Source organism: Urtica dioica, chromosome 2 (genome assembly GCF_054948205.1).
Source record: "Urtica dioica subsp. dioica isolate 48M chromosome 2, U.dioica_male_clone48M_v1_H2, whole genome shotgun sequence".
NCBI classification, from domain to species: Eukaryota; Viridiplantae; Streptophyta; class Magnoliopsida; order Rosales; family Urticaceae; genus Urtica; species Urtica dioica.
The window spans coordinates 54,200,243-54,224,166 of NC_142757.1; the positions used below are offsets into that span (position 1 = coordinate 54,200,243).

The 23,924-nt window shown below is 37.0% G+C and overlaps 4 protein-coding genes and 1 pseudogene across 4 annotated transcripts; 3 read left to right on the forward strand and 2 right to left on the reverse strand.

Annotated features, from left to right (window-relative positions):
- Positions 1–5,586: 5,586 nt before the first annotated feature.
- Positions 5,587–7,407, forward strand: LOC149405723 (uncharacterized). Its single transcript, XM_089607867.1, has 3 exons — positions 5,587–6,602; positions 6,808–6,835; positions 6,928–7,407. The coding sequence occupies exons 1-3, from the start codon at positions 5,842–5,844 to the stop codon at positions 7,405–7,407; spliced, it is 1,269 nt and encodes a 422-aa protein (XP_089463993.1). The 5' UTR covers positions 5,587–5,841.
- A 709-nt stretch (positions 7,408–8,116) lies between these two features.
- On the reverse strand, positions 8,117–9,439 carry LOC149405724 (uncharacterized). The gene is made up of 2 exons (XM_089607869.1): positions 8,957–9,439; positions 8,117–8,206 (listed from the first exon to the last, which is right to left on the reverse strand). Exons 1-2 carry the CDS (start codon positions 9,437–9,439, stop codon positions 8,117–8,119), a joined length of 573 nt encoding a protein of 190 aa, XP_089463995.1.
- A 3,041-nt stretch (positions 9,440–12,480) lies between these two features.
- On the forward strand, positions 12,481–13,727 carry LOC149405725 (uncharacterized; annotated as a pseudogene).
- Positions 13,728–16,536: 2,809 nt separating this feature from the next.
- On the reverse strand, positions 16,537–17,203 carry LOC149405726 (actin-depolymerizing factor 7-like). Its single transcript, XM_089607990.1, has 2 exons — positions 16,971–17,203; positions 16,537–16,687 (listed from the first exon to the last, which is right to left on the reverse strand). Exons 1-2 carry the CDS (start codon positions 17,186–17,188, stop codon positions 16,537–16,539), a joined length of 369 nt encoding a protein of 122 aa, XP_089464116.1. The 5' UTR covers positions 17,189–17,203.
- A 3,238-nt stretch (positions 17,204–20,441) lies between these two features.
- On the forward strand, positions 20,442–23,694 carry LOC149405727 (RNA-binding NOB1-like protein). Its single transcript, XM_089607989.1, has 5 exons — positions 20,442–20,816; positions 21,462–22,344; positions 22,583–22,751; positions 23,056–23,181; positions 23,278–23,694. Exons 1-5 carry the CDS (start codon positions 20,489–20,491, stop codon positions 23,437–23,439), a joined length of 1,668 nt encoding a protein of 555 aa, XP_089464115.1. The 5' UTR covers positions 20,442–20,488; the 3' UTR covers positions 23,440–23,694.
- Positions 23,695–23,924: the final 230 nt, after the last annotated feature.

Here is a 23,924-nt window from a genome sequence, read left to right on the forward strand (position 1 = left end):
ATTATTACCTGAGAATATTTGAATTGGCATTATTTAATCATGCGAATACTTAATTTGATATATTTTATTTTCTTTTGCATGATTAATTGTCGATGAAAAGACTAAATCTAGTCATCAAGGGCCAATATCACGTTCACATGGGCATTAATTGTCTAGGTTTCTCAGTCCTCTTTATAAGAAGTATACAATTGGTCATTTTTTGTCAAAAGCTAGAAGAAATGAGTGTGAGTCGTTGGTGTTCAATAACCTATTTCAAGAAACATGAATTGATAAATTACTAAACAAAAGTCTCGCATTAGAGAGATTATAACCCAATCTGAGAGTGCTTAATAGTGTTAATACTTCATCATCACGAACCATTTCTTGTAATTTTGTCTTGCCACGAAAGTCAAATTAATAAATTGAAAACTGATTTATTTTTTACACTAACTCAAAATTTAATGAGAGTTCAAAAAGAGAAGACTGAAAATTTTTACACTTAAACGAAACTGTACAACGGGCTAATTTTTACACTATAATTTCCTCAATTTTATTTGTCTTTGCAAATTGTTTCGTATTTTTTCGTATAGTATTCATAGTATTAAAAGTACATATCTAAGATTATTTACATAAATAAAATAAAAAATAAAATAAAAATTAAAGAAAAAAAGCTAAATAGATTAGGCTGGATTCTAGATACAGGAACAACGAAAATTCGAATGTGTGTGTATTCTGTTTTGGTAAAAAGGAATGGGCAAGTATTGTTCATAACAAACTATTGATATCCTAGATTTGGATTTTGTGTTTTCATCTTTCATTTTTTTTATTTTCTGATTGGTATTTGATTCAATCAAATCAAGCATGCGTATGAGTAGCGAAACTTAACTTAGGAAACACAAAGCGTGTTTTACTAATTTACGCTTTAAAATATTGCAACTTTCTACAATATTAATATGATCATGGAAATATTTAAACATAAATATATGATAATGGAGTTACTCTTCAATTTTTAATTGGTCCAACACAGTCCTATATAATGTAATGTGTGCACTTTCAACTTCAAGAAGGAAATCACCATGAATAAAGACTACCCATTGTTGTTGTTGCAAACCACATAACTCCATGGAATGAATTTAATGTCTTTGGCTTTGGCTTTGGTTGTGGTGATAGTAGAGCTCATGATGATATCAATGCTATTTATTCAATGGTGATTTTGATATGTTGGTGGTGGTGCTATATATGAAGAGGATTGATTTTTTTTTTCTTTTTTTTGTGTGGGGGCTAAATTGAAAAAAAAAAAAAATCACCATGAATAAAGACTACCCATTGTTGTTGTTGCAAACCACTTATTCAAGGGTTATTAAGTTATATAGCCACACGGTTATAGTGAATTGGGATATAACCCACATTTGGTTAATTTCTTGTAAATAGTCAAGTTATATAACTTATTAACAGATTAGTAAAAAACTTATTTAACTCAGCCAAACATGTATAAAAGATAGTTAATAGGCTGCCACGTATGCAAGTTGGCTATTTACAAAGTATTTACCAAATGTTGGCTAATTTACAATTCATATAGTTTAAGTGGCTTACGTAGCCAATTTTTTGTTTATTCAATGGCGATTTTGATATGTTGGTGGTGGTGCTATATATTAAGAGGATATATTTTTTTTTTCTTTTTGTGTGGGTTTAAATTGAAAAAAAGAAAAAAGGAGTGTAATTAATGATATGATGCTTTACTCTTCTTTCTCTTTCGTTCTTTCTTTCTCTCTACATTTAAGTACAAGCAATAGGCCCCAGCGTTGCCCGGGAGGCTTGATAAATTTTAATTTAGATAATAATATGAACGATTTGCAATTGATGGTTGTCACTTGTCATACGTAAAAGTTAGCATTTTTTTTACCACTTTTTAATATATATTTAAACCATTTTAATTAAATAATAACTCAGATATAAACAAAAATTAGAAATAGTAAGTTGCAATTATGAACACAATTTTTTTTAGCAACACAAAAATTATGATTAACCAACATCATTACTTATATGTTCATTAGTTTTCAATAATTGTATTGATCATAAGTAATTTGAATTATAAAACTATTAATCTGCTAATAATTGTTATTGTTTTAAAGTTAGTTTAGAGAATTTTTATTTTTAGAGTCATTTCTGAAATTTTTGTTTTTTAGAGTTGTTTCTGGAATTTTCATTTTTTTAAGTTGTTTTTGGAATTTTGTTATACGGTTACTTATGTAATTTTAAAACTTAAATAGATATTTTGGAAATTTTAGTAAAATATGGGTTTTGCTTTATATATATATATATATATATATATATATATATATATATATATATATATAATAATGTGAATCCTAAGCTTAAAGGAAAGATCAATAAAGGATTTGTGTAATAGCTAGCTCTTCTTTGGGATGTTTTTTTTAGGATGAACAAAATTTCATGATGAATGTGTGTTTGGCCTTTTTTTTAGGGTATAGTAAGAGTTTGGTGGTACACCAAAGTATGGTGTTTAAATAGATCCCAAAGGATTTGTTCCCCCCAAAAAAAAATATTAAATAATGTGACTAGAGAACACTGCAAGAAATATGACATTTAGCTACGAAACTATCAGCGACGATTAAGTCATCGCTAATCATACTTTTAGCGACGATTAGGTCGTCGCTAAAATAGTATGAAAATTTGGTGGTAAAAATTTCAAAGTTTGGCGGCAAAGACATTTAGCGACGACAATATCGTCGCTAATTATTTTTTGTCGTCGCTAAGTTCGCGGGAAACAAATTATCGACGATTGTACCGTCGCTATATTGTTATCATTTCATTTAGCGACGACATTATCATCGCTAATGATTTTCGAATTTTGACAAATTTTGAAGAGGGAAAAATCCCTCCAATACTATTAAATCGAATAGAATTAGCGACGATAATATCGTCGCTAACTATTTATGTAACCAATTAGCGACGATAATTTCGTCGCTAATTATTTTCGAATTTTGACGAAAATTGAAGAGGGAAAAATCCCTCCAGTATATTAAATCGAATAGAATTAGCGACGATAATATCGTCGCTAACTATTTATGAAACCAATTAGCAACGAGAATATCGTCGCTTAATGCCTGGTAAAATTTTAGTTCATTTAGCGACGATATTTAAGCATTTAGCGACGATATTATCGTCGCTAAATATCTTTAAATACCAGATCGGGTTCAGTTCCCCCATTTCATTTTCACGCGAACTTAAACCCTAAATTTCATAATCTCCGAATCTTCGACGTCCTTCGCCGTGTGTCGCCGTCCTCCTCCCTCATCCGGTGAGTCTCTCTCTCCTCACTTATCTCTCTCCTCACATCTCTCTCACCTCACTTTTCTCTCTCTCCTCCAGAATTTCCCCGCCCGCCCGCGCCGGTCGTCCTCCGCCATTCCACCGCCGACGCCGAAGTCCTCGTCCTCCGCCGACGCCGAAGTCCTGATCGTCTACTTCATTTATATACGGTATGTGTATATATATATATTAGGTATAAATATTTAAATTAGTTATATTTAAATATTAGTTATAAATATTTATATTAGGTATAAATATTTAAATTAGGTATAAATATTTATGTAAATTAGAGATATAATTATTTATATATATATATATATATATATATAAATATAATTTAGGATTAGATTATAAATATTAGAGATATAAATATTTACATGAAATGGATTAGAGATATAAATATAAATATTAGGAGTAGAGATTAATTATGAAATGAAATTTTGTTAGGATTAGTAGATTAGTTTAACGAAAATTAATTAGTTTCGTAATTAAAATTGATTAGGTAAAATTATGTAAAAATGAATAAAAATTGAAATTGTAATTAATTTTGTTAAAGTTGGTTATGGATTATGTATTTTAGTAATCGAACCACTGAGGTTCGATTTATTGTTAGTTTTAGGATGTTTCTGTGCAGGTTTTAAAGTTAAATGATTGATGCCGGGTTGTTAAGTTTATAGGGGAGGTTCGGCCGAAATTTCGGTAGGATCGTGAAATTATAAAATAAAATATGAAAACTACTAAATTTTTAAATGTTGAATCTTTAGGTAAAATGAGTTATCCAAATAGGAATTGGATAATCGAGGACCAACGTCTAAGCGTTGAGTTTGCGGCTGGAATGACAGAGTTCATGGCAATGGCCTGACAACACGTAAGCATCGAAGGACGAGTTAAGTGTCCATGCAAGAGGTGTAACAACGTGTTGACGCAAAAAATTCCTGATATAGAGAATCATCTCTTTATCAGAGGATTTAAGAGGAATTACACGAGGTGGATCTTTCACGGGGAGGAAGAAGATGACGTAATGCAGTATCAGACGGATTACGGAACATGAGGTGGGATGTTTGATGCTGTACACGATATCTTAGATCGCAACGACGTAGACGGTGACAATGACAGTATTAACCCGAATGTAGAATACCAGAGTGGAGAGTTCGATTACCTTTTCAGCGACCTGAACACCGAATTATGGCCGGGTTGTACAGAGTATTCGTCACTCTCCTTTGTTGTCACGTTGATGCATTTGAAAGTGAACAAGTGGACGAATAAGTCGTTTGATCAGCTTCTAAAAGTACTGAAAAAGTCTCATCCGATCGGTAACACGATTCCAGAGTCACACTATGAAACAAAGGCGAAATTGCGTCGATTTGGTATGGGTTACGAGTCGATTCACGTCTGCAAACACGATTGCGCGTTGTTTTGGAAGGACAATGCCAATCTAGACCAGTGTCCAGTTTGTAATGAGAGTCGGTGGCTGAAGAAAGACGGTGAAAGAAAAAGTAGCGCATAAGGTGTTGCGTTACTTTCCACTGAAAGATCGGCTTAAGCGATTGTACGCGAGTCGACACACAGCTCTAGAGATGCAGTGGCACGAGAATGAACGCATTAAAGAGGATGGTGTACTGCGACATCCTGCTGACGGAGCAACGTGGAAGGAGCTCGACCGAAAATATCTCATGTTTGCGGCAGAACCGAGGAATGTCCGGCTTGGACTTGCCGCCGATGGTTTCAATCCATTTGGTGACATGAGTTTATCGTACAGTATGTGGCCGGTAGTCTTGACTGCGTACAACTTACCGCCGTGGTTGTGCATGAAAACATCGTACTTGATGTTAACATTGCTTATACCAGGTCGTAGTGTGCCGGGAAAATACATGGACGTTTTTTTACAACCGCTTATTGATGAGCTGAAGGAATTGTGGGAAACCAGTGTCGTGTTGAGAGATGGTTCGACTGGTGAGCTATTCAGGTTGTTTTCCGTACTGCTATGGACGGTGAATGATTTTCCAGCGAGAAGCAGTTTGTCGGGATGGAGTAGTCAAGGGTACCTTGCTTGTCCGACGTGTAACAACGACACACTGTCTTTCAAGGCTCAAAACAAGATTGTTTACTGCGACCATCGTCGATTCTTGCCGTTGTTACACCCGATGAGGAAGAGCAAACTGTACAAGGTACGAAATGAGAAACGACCACCACCAGTGAGAAAATCGACGAGCGACATACTTCGACAATTGCGATTAGTGGGAGATGTAACGCCGGGGAAGCACCCTCGGTGGGAAGAAACGAAAGCGCGATGCGAGTGAGCTGAATTGGACAAAGAAAAGTATTTTCTTCGAGTTGCCGTATTGGTCGAGTCTTACGTTAAAGCATAACCTCGATGTAATGCATATAGAAAAGAATGTATGCGACAATCTTCTTGGTACGTTGCTGAACTTCGAGGGAAAGACGAAAGACACATATAAGGCACGGTTGACTCTGGCGGACTGGAACATAAGGCACGAGCTTCATTTGTACCAAGAGTGAGATAGATAGATGAAACCGCCTTCGTCATACACTCTGACACCTTCAGAACGGAAGCGGTTTACTGAGTTCTTGAGATCAGTCAGATTTCCCGATGGTTTTGCGAGGAATTTGAAGAAGAATGTTACCGCGGACGGGAGGTTGATAGGTTTGAAGTCTCACGATTGTCACGTGATTATGCAGCGACTATTGGCTCTTGCTATTCGTCCTTTTATGGATCGAACCATTCGAGATGCCATAATAGAGCTTTGCAACTTCTTCAGACTTATTTGCTCAAGAACGCTGGTAATTTCTGACATCGAAAAGGCGCAGGAGGATGTGAAGCTGATATTGTGTAAGTTGGAACGAATTTTCCCACCTGATTTCTTCACAATCATGGTTCATTTGGTAATGCATCTACCGGATGAGGCAATGAACGGAGGTCTGGTTCATATGCGGTGGATGTATCCATTTGAGAGATACCTTGGAACGCTCAAGAACTTTGTGCGTAATCGAGCTAGACCAGAGGGTTCAATTGCCGAAGCTTATGTTGTAGACGAAGCATTGACATTCTGCTCAAGGTATCTAGAAGGCGTTGAGAATCGTTTCAACATGCCCCAACGAAAAGACGTCGCCTCTAACTTCAAAGGTGTCGAACGGGAGCTATCGGTGTTTCAGTCATCACGTTGTCGGCCTTACGGGAAGATGACCACGATACGCTTAGATGAGAATCTACGATTGCTCGCAGAGTGGTACATTTTAAGAAATTGTCCTGAAATTGACGATTTCATGAGGTAAATGAGTGAAATAAATGAACTTCAATTATTTACACTACATGATGTATTAAATGAACATGAATTTTATTTCAGTGAACACATAGATCTCATGGAATTAGAAGGTCGACCGGATGTTGAAGAAGCGCATCGACTTGAGTTCCCAAAATGGTTTTGGGAAAAGGTATTGACTAACTTAAAGAATATGATTAAACTCCGTATGTAGGTATTCGACACTAACCGACTCGTTAATGGTTATATGTAGGTGTTTCGCATGAGCCAAGACGGATTACCCGTATCCTCCGAATTATACGCATTGGCATTGGGACTACATTTTGTACCACAGACGTATCCGTGTTGTGCAGTGAATGGAGTTAAATTTATCTCCCGTCAACGTGATAGCAGAAGAACGACTCAGAATAGCAGGGTATGTGTACCAAGTGAAGAAGGTCACGACTTCTACGGTCAAGTAGAAAACGTCATTGTCTTGACTTATCAGAACGATTGTCGTGTCGTCTTATTTCAATGTCGTTGGTTCGGTGACCAAGATCTGAGGAAAAGGACACGCAACGACAACAACTTGACAAGCGTGTATACGGCAAAAGAATGGTACAAAGACGAGCAATTTATTTTGGCAACTCAGGCAAAACAAGTTTTCTACTTGGAAGATAATTTGAATGGTCCTGATTGGCGAATCGTCGAAGAGTGTAATCATCGAAATGTGTGGGATCTTCCTGATATTGACCTCATTCTTGGTCAATCTTCGTCATCAGTTCAACTGTCGGTGGAACCGTCAGATTTGGATTCACTGTCGACGCGTCATTAGTCTGCGATACCAGAGCAACGAAGGACTCTACTTGGAAAATATTGAAGAATAAGAGTCCAACGATGACGAAGAAGCTGACGACGATGATTTGATGGAAGAAGATGATTCGTCGGACGATGATGATTGATAGTATATAACGTTTTTCATGTAACTACTAAATTAACATATTTAAATTATTACAAATGCATAACTAAATAAAGTTTGTTTTGAATTTCAGATGGCTACGGCTACAGGAGCTAGAGGCAGCGGAGGCGGGGATGACTACTTAGCGCGTCTCCCGAATTACTGCGAGTCGGCGCCCGTACGCGATGGCAGTGAAGAAGAAGACGAGGAGATCAAACCGGCCGTGCGTGGGCCGACGCTCGGGATTCGATCTGAGCGTGCACGGCGCCCCGGGGTGAAGGAAGTCGTTATTTATAACGAGGAGTTTCAGTCTTTCTTGCAGCCAGAGCGAGAGATGGATCCGGATCTCGCGACGTTCGCGAACACGCTCGGGTTGGTCGTCCGAGACAAGATCTCACCTACGGTCCCAAGGTGGACGCATGCGAACGTGGGGCCGGCGAAGGAGGCCGAGATCCGAGAAGCGATTCGAGACAAGTACGAAATTCGAGTCGATGGTGACACAACCAGGAAGAAGAAGGCGATTGTCGATTCGGCAATCATTCGAGACGCGAAGGGGTGTCTTCGCGATTGGAGGCATACCTTGCGATCATGGTTCGACATTGACTACAAGAGCAGCGTACAGGTGGCGCGGTCGATGAAACCGAGGACCATTAAGCTTGACACCGAATGGGAGACGCTTATACAACGATATACGAGCGATGAGTTTAAGATAATCAAATCATTTACGTTAAATATATGTTTACTCTTTTATTATACGATTTGTTATTTACGTGTACGCTAGCTTACTTATATTACAGGCCATACAAGCGAAGAACAAGGCGAATCGCGCGAAGAAGAAGACGAAGAGTCGACAGGGGACGATTGGATTCTTGACCCACCGCATGAAGAACGTAAGTTTTATGTTTATATGATACATCAAATCGTTAAAACTATCTAACACTTGAAATTTTGTTTACATGCAGAAGAGCGCCGAGACAGGCGCTTTCGAGAGCTTGTTTGCGAACTACAAGCGCCAACATCAGTCCGACAAGTCTGAATGGCTGACTGCTGAATCCTCCGCACGTTATGTAAGTTTACATTTATTTTGTTTTATTTTTCGATTAATATATATTAACTAGATTATTATATCAGGATCGACTGGTCGATAGGTTCAACAAGGAGCGAACGTTGATATTTCCGTCCTAGAGTAGTAGGCGATCCGCGATATTATGGGTTCGCGGAGTGATCACTTGACCGGCGTCGGACGCTTGGTGCCACAGGGAGCGCGGATGGCGGCTGAAATCGCCGAAGTCTACGGTTCGGAGGCTGGGACTTCGCATCCAGGATATATCACTTTCTCCATGTGGCCCTTAAGACGAGATACGAGGCATTTAGAAATCACTTTATAAGCAACATTGCAAAGGCTAATGGGACGAAATTCATTCACCTTGGTAGGCTTATCAACTTTGGGAATCAAAGTGATAAGAGTATCGTTGAGCTCCGAGATCGGTTGACCGTCGTTGAGAACACCCAAGCACACCGCGGTCACGCGTTCTCCCACCACCTCCCAATTCTTGTGGTAGAAAAGGGCCAGAAAGCCGTCTAAACTCGGGGCCTTTATAGGGTCCATAGAAAAAAGGGCAGCCTTCAAATCGTCCTCGTCAAAGGGCCTAAGGAGGTCCCTATTAATATTCGGCGTGACTCTTTCCTCCAAACCCGCAAGAGCCTCCGCGACACAAGTAGGGTCGGGCTTCGAAGAGCGGAAGATGTCCTCAAAGTAGGTGGAGATCACCTCTTCAATACCCTTTTCGTCGCCCCTCCACGAACCGGACTCATCGAAAAGACCTCGGATCTCATTCCTCTTCTTCCTCGTGGTAGCCTTGCAATGGAAAAGTTTCGAGTTCTTATCCCCGCACTTCATCCACGCCATCCGACTCCTCTGCCGTCAATACACCTCATCTTTCTCGATAAGGCAATCGAGTTTGCGTTGTTCCCGTCCTAAGTCACCCCGGGTGCCTCCAAACCTACGATCACCGGCCCGCTCAACCACCAACTTTTGTCTCTCGATCGCATGCTTGAGCTCGGACAACTTCCCCTTATTCCACCCCGAGAGTCTCTCGCCGCACCTATGGAGGGAGTCGAGGAGACCACGAGCCCCCCTACCATCCTCCGCGCCCAGCCACTCTCTCCGGATGATGTCCCCACAATCCTCGTCATCGCACCACGCCTCCTCGAAAAAGAACCTCCGTGGCCTTTTCGGCTTGGCCCCCCCTTGTTCCCGGAGGACGTGAGAAGAAGGGGCCTATGATCCGATCTTCAATACTCAAGGTGAAAAACTTTCGCTAGCGGAACTAGAGTCTTCCATTCCGAGTTAGCAAGGCAGCGATCGATCCTCTCCTCGATACTATCCGGGGAAGAGCTACGACGCCAAGTAAAATACGCTCCCTCATAGCCTAGATCCTCGAGCTCGTAATCTTCAAGCATATGCCGGAACGAGTCAAGGAGATATGCCTCCCGAGTCCTCCCGTCGCTTAGCTCCCTATCCGCAAGCACCTCGTTGAGATCTCCTCCAACAAGCCACGGCCCATTGTAGGAGGCCATCACTCGCCGAACAAGCTCCTATGTAAGTTTTCGGTTGGACGCCACCGGATCTCCGTAGAGTCCCAAGAACCCCCAAGCACGTCCTTCTTCATCCTCCACTCCCCCGTTAATGTGGAAACGAGAATACGATCCTAGGGAGAAGCGGATCGTATCCTTCCAAAGCAGCATGAGTCCCCCACTACGACCCACTCGGTCGACCGCGAAGCAATTATCAAAACCCAATAAAAGACGAACTCGTTCGGCCGCCCTACTCGTAAGTTTAGTTTCCGAAAGAAAGATCAAATCGGGCTTATACTTACGAGAGTGCGACTGAAGAGCTTCCTTCGTCCCGGGGTTACCCAACCCCCGGACGTTCCAAAATAGGGTAATCATTGCTCCCGGACGCCCACGTCACTGCGGGGCGCCGCTTCAAACGTCGAGAGAACCTCTGCCGAATCCAATTGACCAGAAACAGCAAGGGTCGGAGTGAGGGTAGAGGCTGGCGTGTACATCTCCTGGTCCTGCCTCTGAGAGGGAACAAGAGCGGGGCCTCCGCAAGGCTCAGTCGAGGCATTTAGATCGGTAGATAAACTTATGACCGCCATGGGAGGGATTGAAGGCAGTGATTCCTGAGCTTGACGTGCTCTCTTTTTCCAGGAGGATTTCTCCGCCGTCAGTGACCTGGAGCGTTTCTGTTTCCCTTCCACGCCTCTAACTCCCTTGCGTCTCTGGATCGTTCCCTCCGCCATAGGTCCCGATTTCTGGCCCCCCAGTAGCGAAACTTAACTTAGGAAACACAAAGCGTGTTTTACTAATTTACGCTTTAAAATATTGCAACTTTCTACAATATTAATATGATCATGGAAATATTTAAACATAAATATATGATAATGGAGTTACTCTTCAATTTTTAATTGGTCCAACACAGTCCTATATAATGTAATGTATGCACTTTAAACTTCAAGAAGGAAATCTATCTATCTAAACTTAGATATATTAATATGATATATAATATATATATATATATATATATATATATATATATATATATTTATGTGTGTAAACTACAAATACCAAATATTATATAAGTTGAGACATAATGTTGTGAATAAAGATGCAAATTCGGTTAAACTAATCTTTTTTATTTATTTTTTAACCTAAATTAACCGGTTAAAATTAACCGAACGGTTAATTTTAACCGCGATTTCGGTTAAAATTAACCGTTCGGTTAATTTTAACCGGTTAATTTTCGGTTAACCTAGGTTAACCTAGATTATAAGACTTATTAAATAAAAAAAATAAAATATATTATTTTTCAAATTAAATTAATTAATTTAACTTTAATTATAATTAATAATATCTATTAACAAAATTTAATTTAGTTAAACTGAAATTTATTAAAATTTATATACGAATTTATAATAATTTTTTAAAAATTAATTATATCAATTTACTAATTAATTTAATTATAATGAAATTAAAGGCATTAATTTCTTAAATAAATTTAAATATTAAATAAAATATATTAAAATAATTCGGTTAATTCGGTTAATTTCGGTTAACCTAATTAAAAAAAATCGGTTAAACGGTTAACCTTTAACCTAAATTTTCGGTTAAAGGTTAACCTAAGTTAATTGAATCTCTTCTTTTAGTTGTGAAAGAGAAAGAAGGTTCATATTAAATCCGGGAAAAAAGATCTGATTAACAATTGTTCACTACCAAATTCGGTATAAGATCATAATTTACCATAAGGTTTATGCATTTGGATTAACGATAGTTCATAATCACATCCAAATTTGGCTATATCGTAACATATAAATAATCAACGCTTTGTTAATTATAGTTAACTCCCTCTCATTAATTGACAATAAATAAAAATTATTTGGAGAAAATTGTCAAATAATTATTGTTAATAGAATCAATGACTAATTAACTATAATTGACTAAATGTTGGTTATTATGCGAACTTGAAGTTTCTATATGACTATATACCTATAAAACCCTTTCTTTACTAGTGTATAAAAATATAATTAAACTTGTTCATGCTTTGTAAAAAAAAAAAAAAAAAATCAATGCAAAATTGAGACTTCTTTTCATTGTAGATATAGTTAGACCTCAATGTATAATCAGATTGATACATTGGAGAAATCAGGTCAATTATAAACAATTTATGTCCTTATCTATTTGTGATAAATTAACCAACCAAGACACCGTTGTTAAACGATCCTACTGTTTTTTTTTTATCATTACTATCTGTAAATCACAAAAAATTTACCATAACAAAGAGACATTTCACCATTTACGTGACCTTAGAGGATGAGTTCAAATCCCACAAAATCTAAAATGTCTTTTACGTGGAAACTTAAATTATTCATCGTTATTCGAACTTAAATGTCAGATGTAGTTAATTAATTATGTGTTAAACTTATAATTTTGTCCGATTAAAAACACGACAATATGAATGAAAATAGTTAATATTAATAAAATATGAAAATTTGGAGTTCGAGTAGGTGACATCTACAGTCCTCATTAGCTTTTCAAGTCAATGAGAGAATTGTAAACATTACATTTATAAATGTATTTAAAGCACTTTTTTTTAGGGGAATTCGTTCCAATTCTGGCATAAACTATCTCACTTAGTTATATTTGAAGCAGTTTAAGTATATTAAATTAAAGAGATTTATAACGAATTAGCCATTTCATAAGAGGAAATTTAAAATTTTGGCCAAACTATCAATTCTATTAAGGAAATAGTCAATAAATATATTTTATTCCTGTTTTGCCCTTTTGTAACTGATTACAGAGTTGTTCTTCAATATTTTGTCACAGCCCAGCCTTCGCCGCCGCCGCAACGCCGACCGCGATCGTCGACGATTCCTGGGAGGAGACCAGCTTCGACTCCTCTGCAGTGAAGACCTTCTTGCTTTCGTCGAGCTCCGGCGGGAAAAAGACGACGTCGATCTGCGGCAGATCCGGCGGCGGAGGCTCTCTGCCGATCGCCAGCGGGACCGACGGCACATCGCGGATGACGTCGTCGGAGGCGACGGATCGGGAGGCCGAGGAGGCTGCACTGTGGAACTCGATCGTGGACGAAGCGGCGGCGATGGAGGCCTCCGCGAGAGACCAGTCTCTGAATAAAGAGACAGTATGGGATTTCATTTCTCCGGTGAGCGCGAGGATCGATTCCGACGAGTCCTACGAGGAGTACTCGAAGATGGAGATTCACTACCAGACGGAATTGGCCAAGGACCCAAACAACGCCTCGTTGCTCGCCAATTACACTCAGTTTCTTTACCTCGTCGCTCACAACCACGACAGGTAATTATTCGTTTTACTGTTGGATAATAAGTCTTGAAACTTCGTGTCCCGATCCATTTTCAAGAGGGCGGAGGAATATTTCAAGAGGGCGACGAAGGTTCTCCCGGCGGATCCGGCGGCGCACAGCAAGTACGCGACGTTCCTGTGGAGAGCGAAGAACGACTTGTGGGCGGCGGAGGAAGCCATCTCCGCCGTGGATTAACTCCGCTTACGCCGCCGATTACGCCGCCGATTACGCTCACTTCCTTTGGAATACTGGCGGTGACGACACTTATTTCCCGATTTCCGACTCCCCTGACACCGATGCCCTCTCAACATAGTTCTAAATTTCCCTAAAAAAAAATTCTAAATTAAAAATAATAAAAAAAGCCTTTGGAACTAAGTAGTAGCTGTAGGCATAGTTTGTTAATTTTTACCGTAGTGAAATTTAAGAAATAAAATAATCAAAAGAGAATTTTTTTTGTTTAAATTTGATGAGGCGGTGGGTTCGGCCACGTGGCAGCGATATCGGTGAGGCGGCTAGAGTTTTGTTATTTTATATTTTCTCTGTAGTAATTCTGTTGAAAGTGTTTGTCCTATAATTTTCTAACAAATATGTAGTAAATCGGATTTACTGTTATATTTATCATAGAAACGACTGATTTACTCAATGGTTAATACGATTTACTGTTAATATGAAATAATTAGTAAATCGTATTTACTGTTATATTTACCATAGAAACGAATGATTTACTTAATGATTAATACGATTTACTGTTAATATGAAATAATTAGTAAATCGTATTTACTGTTAAATTAACTACAAACTATTATGGTAAATAAAATTTACTTTTGTTCTTGTTACGATAAATAAGATTTACTATTGTTCTTATAACGGTAAATAAGATTTATTATTTTTTTGTGACGGTAAATAAGATTTACTATTGTTCTTGTTACGGTAAATAAGATTTACTGTTATTCTTGTAACGAAAAATAAGATTTACTGTAGTTTTTGTTATTGTTAATTAGATTTACTAAATTTTTTTTGTTATGGATGATATTATTTATTAAGATAGTTAATAATATTAACCTAAGGGTATAATTGGAATATTGGAATGTTGTCATGATAAATTGGCTATTTTCCTAAATATGTTAATAGTTGGACTATAATTTTAAAGTAGGGGTGTCATTTTGGCTAGTTCTTTAGTCGGCCCAAAATTAAATTATATTAATCATGAAATTTTTTCTCTTTTAAAAGTCATAAATAAAGATATTTATGAGACTTAGGATTGAAACTCCCGATATTTCCAACTTATAAATTTAGGTGAATCGAATTCGTCTTCGATCTCTTCTTCCTCTTTTTTCTATTCCATTATCTCTCGGAGTCAACAATGAAAACAAAGAAGATCTCATTCGTAATCTCTCACTTCTAAAGAAATGCTTGTTGGTCTATGTTGTCACAATAAATATTACGGAGCAAGGTTCTATAATCTTCTTTATTGAGTTCAACTCCAAAGGCCAAATCATTCGCCGTTGTTATAATGCAAAAAACAAATAAAATATGATTATGATATATTACTTAATCTTACAATATTTTTCTTAACAAAAAATTATGAATAATATCAGCGCACGGAAATCACTGATACTCTCACAGCAGATGAGCTATATGACGGTTGAGTCTCACACCCGTGAATGCGCTTATAATTAGTATGCTATTTTCATAATCCAAAACAAGTTTGAAACTATAAGTAGTGTTTTTTTTTTTAAATATAAATATCACTAGTTTTATTTATAAACCATCTAAATATCACTAGTTTTATTTATAAACCATCAAAGTTCTCTATCCTACAAAAATAAGTCACGTCGTTTTTCAAACAATTGACAGAGTATCCCCTCCATTTTCACTTTCTTTTAGGCGTGTTTTTATCTCTAGTTAGTAGTTACATTCTCTCTTCTTTTTTCAATTTTCAATTGAATTTGATTTAAATTTAAATGTTTGAATAAAAAATAAATTTGATCAATACTATTTTATATAAAATATATAAATCATGAATATGAATTTGAATTTTTTTAACATTAACTTACCTGTGTCATTTTAATAATAAAGACAATAGCTTTATATTCTCTCCTTACACGGTGAAATTAAATATACCGAATTTGGTAGTGAGCTATGTTAATCTAAATGCGTAAAAACCTTTAGGTAAAAATGCATAAAAACCTTAAAATGAATTATAATATGGGTTCTATAGTTATATAGCCATATAGAAACCTTAAGTTTGCATAATAGACAAATTTTGGTTAATTATAGTTAATTAGTCATTGATTCTATTAACAATAATTAATTGATAATTTTACCCTGTAAAGGTATCACGAGGTTCCATCTCAAAACCAATTGGTAATGAGAGGAGTAACCCATGATCTTTATAAGCTCTTGTTAGTTTACATTCAATTTCAATGTGAGATTCCTAACACGACCCTCAAGATGACGGCTCTTTGCGTTCGTTCATCTTGGGCCGAATCCCAACGATTGTATCGGATACTCGTTTGGGCTTAATGGGCTCTGATACCATGTGAAAGTATCATGAGATTCCATCTCAAAACCAATTGGTAATGAGAGGAGTAATTCATGACATTTATAAGCTCTTATTAGTTCTCATTCACTTTCAATGTGGGATTCCTAACATACCCAAATAATTTTATTTGGGAAAAATTATCAATTAATTATTGTTAATAGAATAAGTGACTAATTAACTATAATAACAAACTGTTGGCTATTTAGTAAACAATAAATTTGATATGGCTTAGTGAAAACAAGTTTTAAAAAAAACCTCCAGGGTAAATGAGAAGGGATATCGGTTGGTTAGCTTACGTTAAAAGATATATATATAGTAAGAAAAATATTGTATAAGTTTTACCTACATACTCAAAACAATTATTATGTCAACTATACATGTTACGTTGCCATAATATATAGAATTTGTTACCCTATAAACTCAACCAACCATTTTCACCCCCTAGGTGTTTAGTTTTCTTAAATTCTAATTAACAACATTTGTGGTCTTGAGAAAAAGAAAGTCTCCATGAATTCACAAAATAGCAATATTGGAAATAAATAAAAAGTGAAGAAGAATTGAAGGCCATTTTAATTACTTAGAAGGCTCTTTCTTTAACGATGTCCAAACTCATTTCACTTGGATCAGTCGCTTGCAACTCGAATTGAATGCCATCCAACTCTCTTTTGAATCGGTCTTTCGAGCTCGCATATACCATTTTCATTCTCACTTTAGATGCGTCCGGAGACCTATATCAATAAAAATTAAATAATATCATTATATGCAAATAAACCTACATTGGACTCTAAAATTTTCTTTTATATTGATGCACAAAAAGTTTTGTTTAGGGCAGTGTAATAAAATAATCCCAATTTTTTTTTGTCTCTCATCATATGTCCCTATTATGATATATCATATTTTTTTTTCTAGTTATGTATGTGTGTGCTTGTAAAAAACGAGTTAAAATTATGACATGCTATAATTCAACTAAACATGCCTACTTTAATGAGATTTAAACTTTCGAAAAATCACCATGCAATGAAGAAGATCTTGCTCTTTTGGCAATTCTCAGTCGTTGTGAAATCAAAGTCATAAACTGCGTAACGACACTCCGCAGATGGGAAACTGGCGGTGAAATCGTCATAGCTCTCATTAGGTCCACCAAGCTTTTCAACGACAACTTGTTGTTCGTCGATTCTGAAGATTATGAAACGATAAATCCTTTTCGCTTTTAGCTCCGTAAATCTCATTTTGCACTCGTCGTTCACCGCTGTTCCAGCAGCAGCATTCGCCTGTTCATTCAATTATAAATTGCGCTAATGTAGCTAATTATTGACTTAAACATTTAGCAATAAACTAACATTTATTTCCTTCTCCTAAATATTGATTTCTATTAAGACGAAAAAAAATGTGATAAAAATAATAAAATGGAGATTTTCGATACACATTAGTTAAAAGAATCTCAACTTTCTTCGGCATACAAAAACGCTGGATTAAAAATTAAAAATAAAATGGAGATTAGATAATATTATTAGTTACGTACCAAATTATAGGCATGCATGCATGCATGGTAAGTTAAGAGACGAAGATGCAATAATGATCCACATTGTATGATAGGTAATTATACTATTACGTGACACTTAAAGTCCAGAGCAATTGGAAAGTTTTCCTAGATAGATTGATTATAGAAAGAAAAAAAAAAAAAAAAAAAAAAAAACCATTTAGAGAAATTGGAAACGTCTTAAAAAGTTTATTGTATTGTGATTACCATAATGGCATTTGAGGTTGAGAATATGAAAGTGCATACCATTATTTCGCTTTCCGTAGGTAAAATGTTTTTCTGAAAAGCGAAGAAGAGATTACTGAAAAGAAGAAAAAAAAATGAATCTAAGTATTCAGCGAGAGGGTAAAAACAAATGGATAACTCCTATAATGCGATCCTTGATAATGGGAGTTCTTAGAGGTGGTTAAAAAAATAAAAATAAAAAGCTTTGAGAAGAGGCTACGAATGAGAGATCGCATTTGAAGGAGAATGATGGGGTGAGATTTGTTATTCTAATCGTAGGCTTCTTGGCCAATTTTTCCCACAATTTACTACAACGCTTCCACGTTGCTATATTTGTGCTTATTAAGTTGTTATTATATGGTCAAAGCTATTTATCCAATCATCCAAATTTAGAGAGGACAAATCTCTATCATGCTGTTTTGCCAATGGAACAATGAAGGTTCATATTAAATCCGGGAAAAAAAAAGTCTGATTAACAATTGTTCACTACCAAATTCGGTATAAGATCATAATTTACCATAAGGTTTGTGCATTTGGATTAACAATAGTTCATAATCACATCCAAATTCGGCAATATTATAACATATAAATAATCAACGCTTTGTTAATTATAGTTAACTCCCTCTCATTAATTGACAGTAAATAAAATTTGGAGAAACTTATCAATAATTGTTGTTAATAGAATCAATGACTAATTAACTATAATTGACTAAATGTTGACTATTATGCGAACTTGAAGTTTCTATATGACTATATAACTATAGAACCCTTTCTTTACTTGTGTATAAATATAATTAAACTTGTTCATGCTTTGTAAAAAAAAAATCAATGCAAAATTGAGACTTCTTTTCATTGTAGATATAGTTAGACCTCATTATATAATCAGATTGATACATTGGAGAAATCAGGTTAATTATAAACAATTTATGTCCTTATCTATTTGTGATAAATTAACCAACCAAGACACCGTTGTTCTACGATCCTACTGTTTTATTTTTATCATTACTATCAGTAAATCACGAAAAATTTACCATAACAAAGAGACATTTCACCATTTACGTTACCTTAGAGGATGAGAGTTCAAATCCCACAAAATCTAAAATGTCTTTTACGTGGAAACTTAAATTATTCATTGTTATTCAAACTTAAATGTCAGATGTAGTTAAATATGTGTTAAACTTATATTTTTGTCCGATTAAAAACACGACAATATGAATGAAAATAGTTAATATTAATAAAATATGAAAATTTTGAGTTTGAGTAGGTGACATCTATAGTCCTTATTAGCTTTTCAAGTCAATGAGAGAATTGTAAACATTACATTTGTCAATGTATTTAAAGAGCTTTTTTTTGGGGAATTCGTTCCATTTTTTTTTTAAAACGAAAGTTGTATTATTGATGATTTTAATGAAGATTGAATACAGAATTCAAGCGGAGATAAACTCTTACAAATAGTTGAAACTGTTTAGAGAAAGAGCACGAAGCAATCAGAAAAGATAACTAAAACTCCTAATAGACAAACAGTAACAAAGATGTCAAGAAACATCTGACGGGATTTCTCCCTCACCCTCTGAAAAGGAGAGCTAGCTTTTAGGCTGGCCCTCAAAAAAACTATTTCTTTTGGGGGTGCTTAAGCTCGGTGAATTGAAAACCATGACTTCGATAAGGTCGTTGCCGTCCTTGAGGTCTCCATGTTTTCCTTTCGCACCTTTGTATTTTCGCTGAGATCGAGCTGGATTGCTATGACCGAGCTTATTGCAAATCAAACCCTCCCAGACAGCAATCTGCATTTCTTTGTGGACTAGTCGACAAGCAGTGGCACAGGCCCAAAAATAGATGTTGGGCGATGGTGGTCAGTTTCAGAAATTAGGACTTTTTTTCGTTCCAATCCTGGCATAAACTATCTCACTTAGTCATATTTCAGTTTAAATATAATGAAATTAAATTATATTAATCATGAAATTTTTCTTTTAAAAGTCATAAATAAAGATATTTACGAGACTTAGGATTGAAACTCCCGATATTTCCAACTTATAAATTTAGGTGAATCGAATTCGTCTTCGATCTCTTCTTCCTCTGTTTTCTATTCCGTTATCTATTGGAGGCAACAATGAAAACGAAGAAGATCTCATTCTTAATCTCTCACTCCTAAAGAAATGCTCGTGGGTCTCTATGTTGTCACCATGAATATTACGGAGCAAGATTCTATAATCTTCTTTATTGAGTTCAACTCCAAAGGCCAAATCATTTGCCGTTGTAATATGACAATACAAAAAACAAATAAAAATATGATGGTGATATATTTAAAAACACGATAATATTTTACTTAATCTTACAATATTTTTTTTAACAAAAAAATATGAATAATATCAGCGCATTGAAATAACTGATGCTCTCACAACAATTGAGCTATTTTATTTGACGGATGAATCTCACACATGTGAATGCCCTGATAAATAGTATGCTATTTTCATAATCCAAAACAAGTTTGAACCTATAAGTAGTGGTTTTTTTGTTTTAATACAAATATCCCTAGTTTTATTTATAAACCATCTAAATATCACTAGTTTTATTTATAAACCATCACAGTTCTCTATGCTACAAAAATAAGTCACGTCGTTTTTCAAACAATTGGGAGAGATTACGAAAAACGACATCGAAACCGAATCAACGAACAAACCATTCATTCAGTCATTAGGGTTTTAGAATTTTAGATATCAATAAAATCTTGCGCTCTGTCATTCTCTCTCTCTCACCTACAACAATGGCGGATCAAGAAGTCCCAAAACCTTGCTGGTCCAACATCCTCAAGAGCCAACCAGCCCCGAACCCGAACCCGAGCCCTAGCTCCGCCGATTCGCTCGCCGGAGTCTTCGCCGGAAGCTGCAAGTCCACTAAAGGAATCGCCGTCGCGGTGGTTGACGCCAACGCCATTATCGCCGGCGGAGACAGGCTCTCTCAATGCGCCGACAAGTTCGTCTCCGTTCCCGAGGTCATGGACGAGATCCGAGACCCCGTTTCGCGCCACCGACTCGCCTTCGTCCCCTTCACTGTCCAGACCACCGAGCCCTCGCCGGAATCTCTCAGCAAAGGTCAGTCTCTTAGGGTTTCGGAGATCAAAATCTCAGCTATTGTTTTAATTGGTCGTGTATTTTGTGGAAATCTAGAATTCGTTAGTAAAGCTTTATAATTTTTCGTCAATTAACGGTTTTAGAATGGAGATGTGGATTTTTAGGGTTTTGGAGCTCAAAATCTTAGAATTTGTTAGTAAAGTTTGTTAATTTAGGTCAATGAGCGGTTCTAGAATAATTTTTTCCAAACTTATGTAGTGTTGTAAATTTCTACTGAAAATTCCTGAAGCTAGTGTTCATAGTGAAGTAAGTGAAAAACAAAGGGTTTTGACGTTGAACTTAGAAGCATAGTTCGCAGTGGATTCCTTGAAAACCTTAAGTTTTTATATCTGGATGTATATATTTGTGTGGTTGGTTTTACAATTTTCTTTCTAATTTACTGAAATTTCATATAGCTAAATCTTAGTTCATAGTGACGTAAGTGAAAAACAAAGGGTTTTGATTTGAAAACTTAGAGGCATAATTCTCAGTGGATTACTTGAAAAGCTCGAGTATATATACCTGGATTATAATTTACTGAAATTTGCGTGGTTGATTTCACAATTTTCATTATAATTTTCTGAAACTTCATATAGCTGAATCTTTAGTTCATTCGATCGAGTGCAGTGACCAAGTTTGCGCGGGCGACGGGAGATTTACAGACTCTATCGGACGTGGACATTAAGCTCATAGCTTTGACTTACACTCTGGAGGCTCAAATCCACGGCACAGCTCATCTCAGGGATTGCCCGCCTCCGATTCACACCGTCCACGTGAAGAGATTACCCGAAAAGGACTTGCCGGGTTGGGGCTCCAATGTCCCGAACCTCGAAGAATGGGAAGCTCTGGAGGACGAGGAAGAGGACAAGCCGAGCGGGGCTTCGAGGATTCTTCCTCTGAGAGACTTGAACTTGAACGTCGTCTCCGATCCCGATCCCAGCCCGGAGGTTCAGAGGAAGGAAGAGGAGGAGGGGATCGAGGGCAACGATGGAGAGAAGCCGAAGAGATTTCCTCCGAAGAAAAAGGAGATCAGCATCGACGGGAAGAAGATGGTGATCGACGGGATCGACGCCTCGAACGGAGAGGTCAACGGTGACGAGGGCGATTGGATGCCCGCGGTGAGCCGAAGCAGCCAGAGGAGGTATCACAGGAGACAGGCGAGGCGAGAGTTTTCCGACTCGCAGTCCGCGAAAGGCGACGAGGAAAGCCTCGCCTCTAAGCTCGAAGAGATGAGGCTATTGGAAGAGGAATCTCTGAAGGCTCGCGGAGAAGAAGGCATCGCCGGCGAAGAGCTCGGCGATTTGGAAGAAGTAGAAGAAGAAGAAGAGGTGTTGAGCGAGATGAGCGAGAGCGTCGACGGTGCGAGCAGCGAGCAGAGCTGGACGTTGAGGTCGTTATCCGAGTCCAGCGTTGCTTGCATAACAAGCGACTTTGCGATGCAAAATGTCATTCTGCAGATGGGTCTTCGCTTGGTGGCACCGGGAGGGATGCAAATCCGCAAGCTTCAGAGGTATTACGGGAATTCAGGGCTGAAATAGAAATTAGTCTTAAATTTAGTACAGATATTGAAAGATTCAACTTTGTGACCAGTGGCGGAGCAAAGATTTGCAGTAAAAAAAATTATTCTAAATTTTGTAGGGTGTAAGAAAACAATATCTATATTAAGAGGGATATATGAAAGAAAAATCAAATAAACCGTATAAAATTGGGTTTTTTTGACGAAATAAGCTGTTTTGATTTGATTCCAGGTGGGTTTTGAGGTGCCACGCTTGCTACACGGTGACTCCCGAGGTTGAGAAAATATTTTGCCCCAAATGTGGGAACGGAGGTACTTTGCGTAAAGTGGCTGTTACGGTCGGTGAGAATGGAGTTACTGTGGCCGCCCGACGTCCCCGAGTGTCTCTGCGTGGCACAAAAGTAAGCACATACGTACTTGTACATAGATACATACATAAATACATACACATGTATTCTTTTTGAGATACGTGTTGTTTAAGCTTGTTAGTGGAATTAGACACCATACCGTTATGTTGGATTAAAATTCCACCCTTTTGGTTTTTTTTTATTATAGCATTTTAGTCCTTTTTATATAAATTTTTTAACTTTTTTATGAGATCGCAATTTAATGAAATCTACCACTTAAAGAAACTTGAAACATACATACATATATATTGTGTATTATGTGTTTTGTTGGCTCATTTGACACTCGGATTTCTCTCAGTTTTCGCTACCTTTACCTCAAGGCGGAAGAGAGGCCATAACAAAGAACCTCATATTGCGCGAAGATCAACTTCCCCAGAAATACCTTCACCCGAAGACCAAGAAGAAAGCAGTGAACAAAGACGAGGTTTTGAATCGATCCGTGTTCTTGCTTTTCTCTCTTCAATTGATCTGATTCTGAACAATTATCTGATGATGAGTTTTTGATTTACTCGGTTTTTAGGGAGACGATTTCTTCATCGGAAGGTCAGACAACTGTATCTTCTCGCAACATCACTGCGACAAAAAATCGTCTCTTCAGCCACCGGTTCGCAAGGCCTTGCAGGTCTTCAGTGGCAAGAGAAACCCTAATGACAATCATTACTCTCGTTCCATGCACAAATAAATAATTTTGCTTTTATTTATGAGGTTTTTTTTTTCTTTCCCTCCAGAATTTTGATTTTTGTATGTCATTTATTTTATTTTCTTCATATAAAGCTAATTTTGCCAACAACAAATCTATGTCTTTGTTGAGTTCTGTGAACATGTTAGTGCTTGTGGGACTTAATTCTCTCTCCCAACACTTTGATCATGTTAATCATGAAACAAGATAAGAAAAAAGTAAGCAAAACCACGTGAATATGTTTTTTTATTCGTCTTACTTTTTTGCAACCAGCATGAATATATATATATATATATATATATATATATATATATATATCTATCTACTTGTGTATGGCATTTCAGGTCAACTGAGCTGAAATTGGTGGTTTAAGTCTTATACAGAAGCAAGAAGGGTAGTTAAAAACTTAAAATAATGCCAGCTAGCTCGCTAAACTTAAATTAATTTGGCCTCTCAATGGTAATGTTGATAACTGAAGTTCAACACAT

Bases quoted from the DNA above. Each gene is read 5' to 3' on its own strand.
- LOC149405724 (XM_089607869.1), bottom strand. From the start codon at position 9,439: ATGGCGTGGATGAAGTGCGGGGATAAGAACTCGAAACTTTTCCATTGC. The intron at 8,207-8,956 runs GTGAATGAATTT...TCGTTGTATAAG, and splicing joins AAGTTGATAAGCCTACCAAG to CGTCTCCCATTCGGTGTCAA.
- LOC149405723 (XM_089607867.1), top strand. From the start codon at position 5,842: ATGAAACCGCCTTCGTCATACACTCTGACACCTTCAGAACGGAAGCGG. The intron at 6,603-6,807 runs GTAAATGAGTGA...CTCCGTATGTAG, and splicing joins GAAATTGACGATTTCATGAG to GTATTCGACACTAACCGACT. The intron at 6,836-6,927 runs GTTATATGTAGG...TTTGTACCACAG, and splicing joins CACTAACCGACTCGTTAATG to ACGTATCCGTGTTGTGCAGT.
- LOC149405727 (XM_089607989.1), top strand. From the start codon at position 20,489: ATGGCGGATCAAGAAGTCCCAAAACCTTGCTGGTCCAACATCCTCAAG. The intron at 22,345-22,582 runs GTATTACGGGAA...ATTTGATTCCAG, and splicing joins CAAATCCGCAAGCTTCAGAG to GTGGGTTTTGAGGTGCCACG. The intron at 22,752-23,055 runs GTAAGCACATAC...GATTTCTCTCAG, and splicing joins TGTCTCTGCGTGGCACAAAA to TTTTCGCTACCTTTACCTCA.
- LOC149405726 (XM_089607990.1), bottom strand. From the start codon at position 17,188: ATGAGATTTACGGAGCTAAAAGCGAAAAGGATTTATCGTTTCATAATC. The intron at 16,688-16,970 runs GTGATTTTTCGA...TTATTGATATAG, and splicing joins AAGATCTTCTTCATTGCATG to GTCTCCGGACGCATCTAAAG.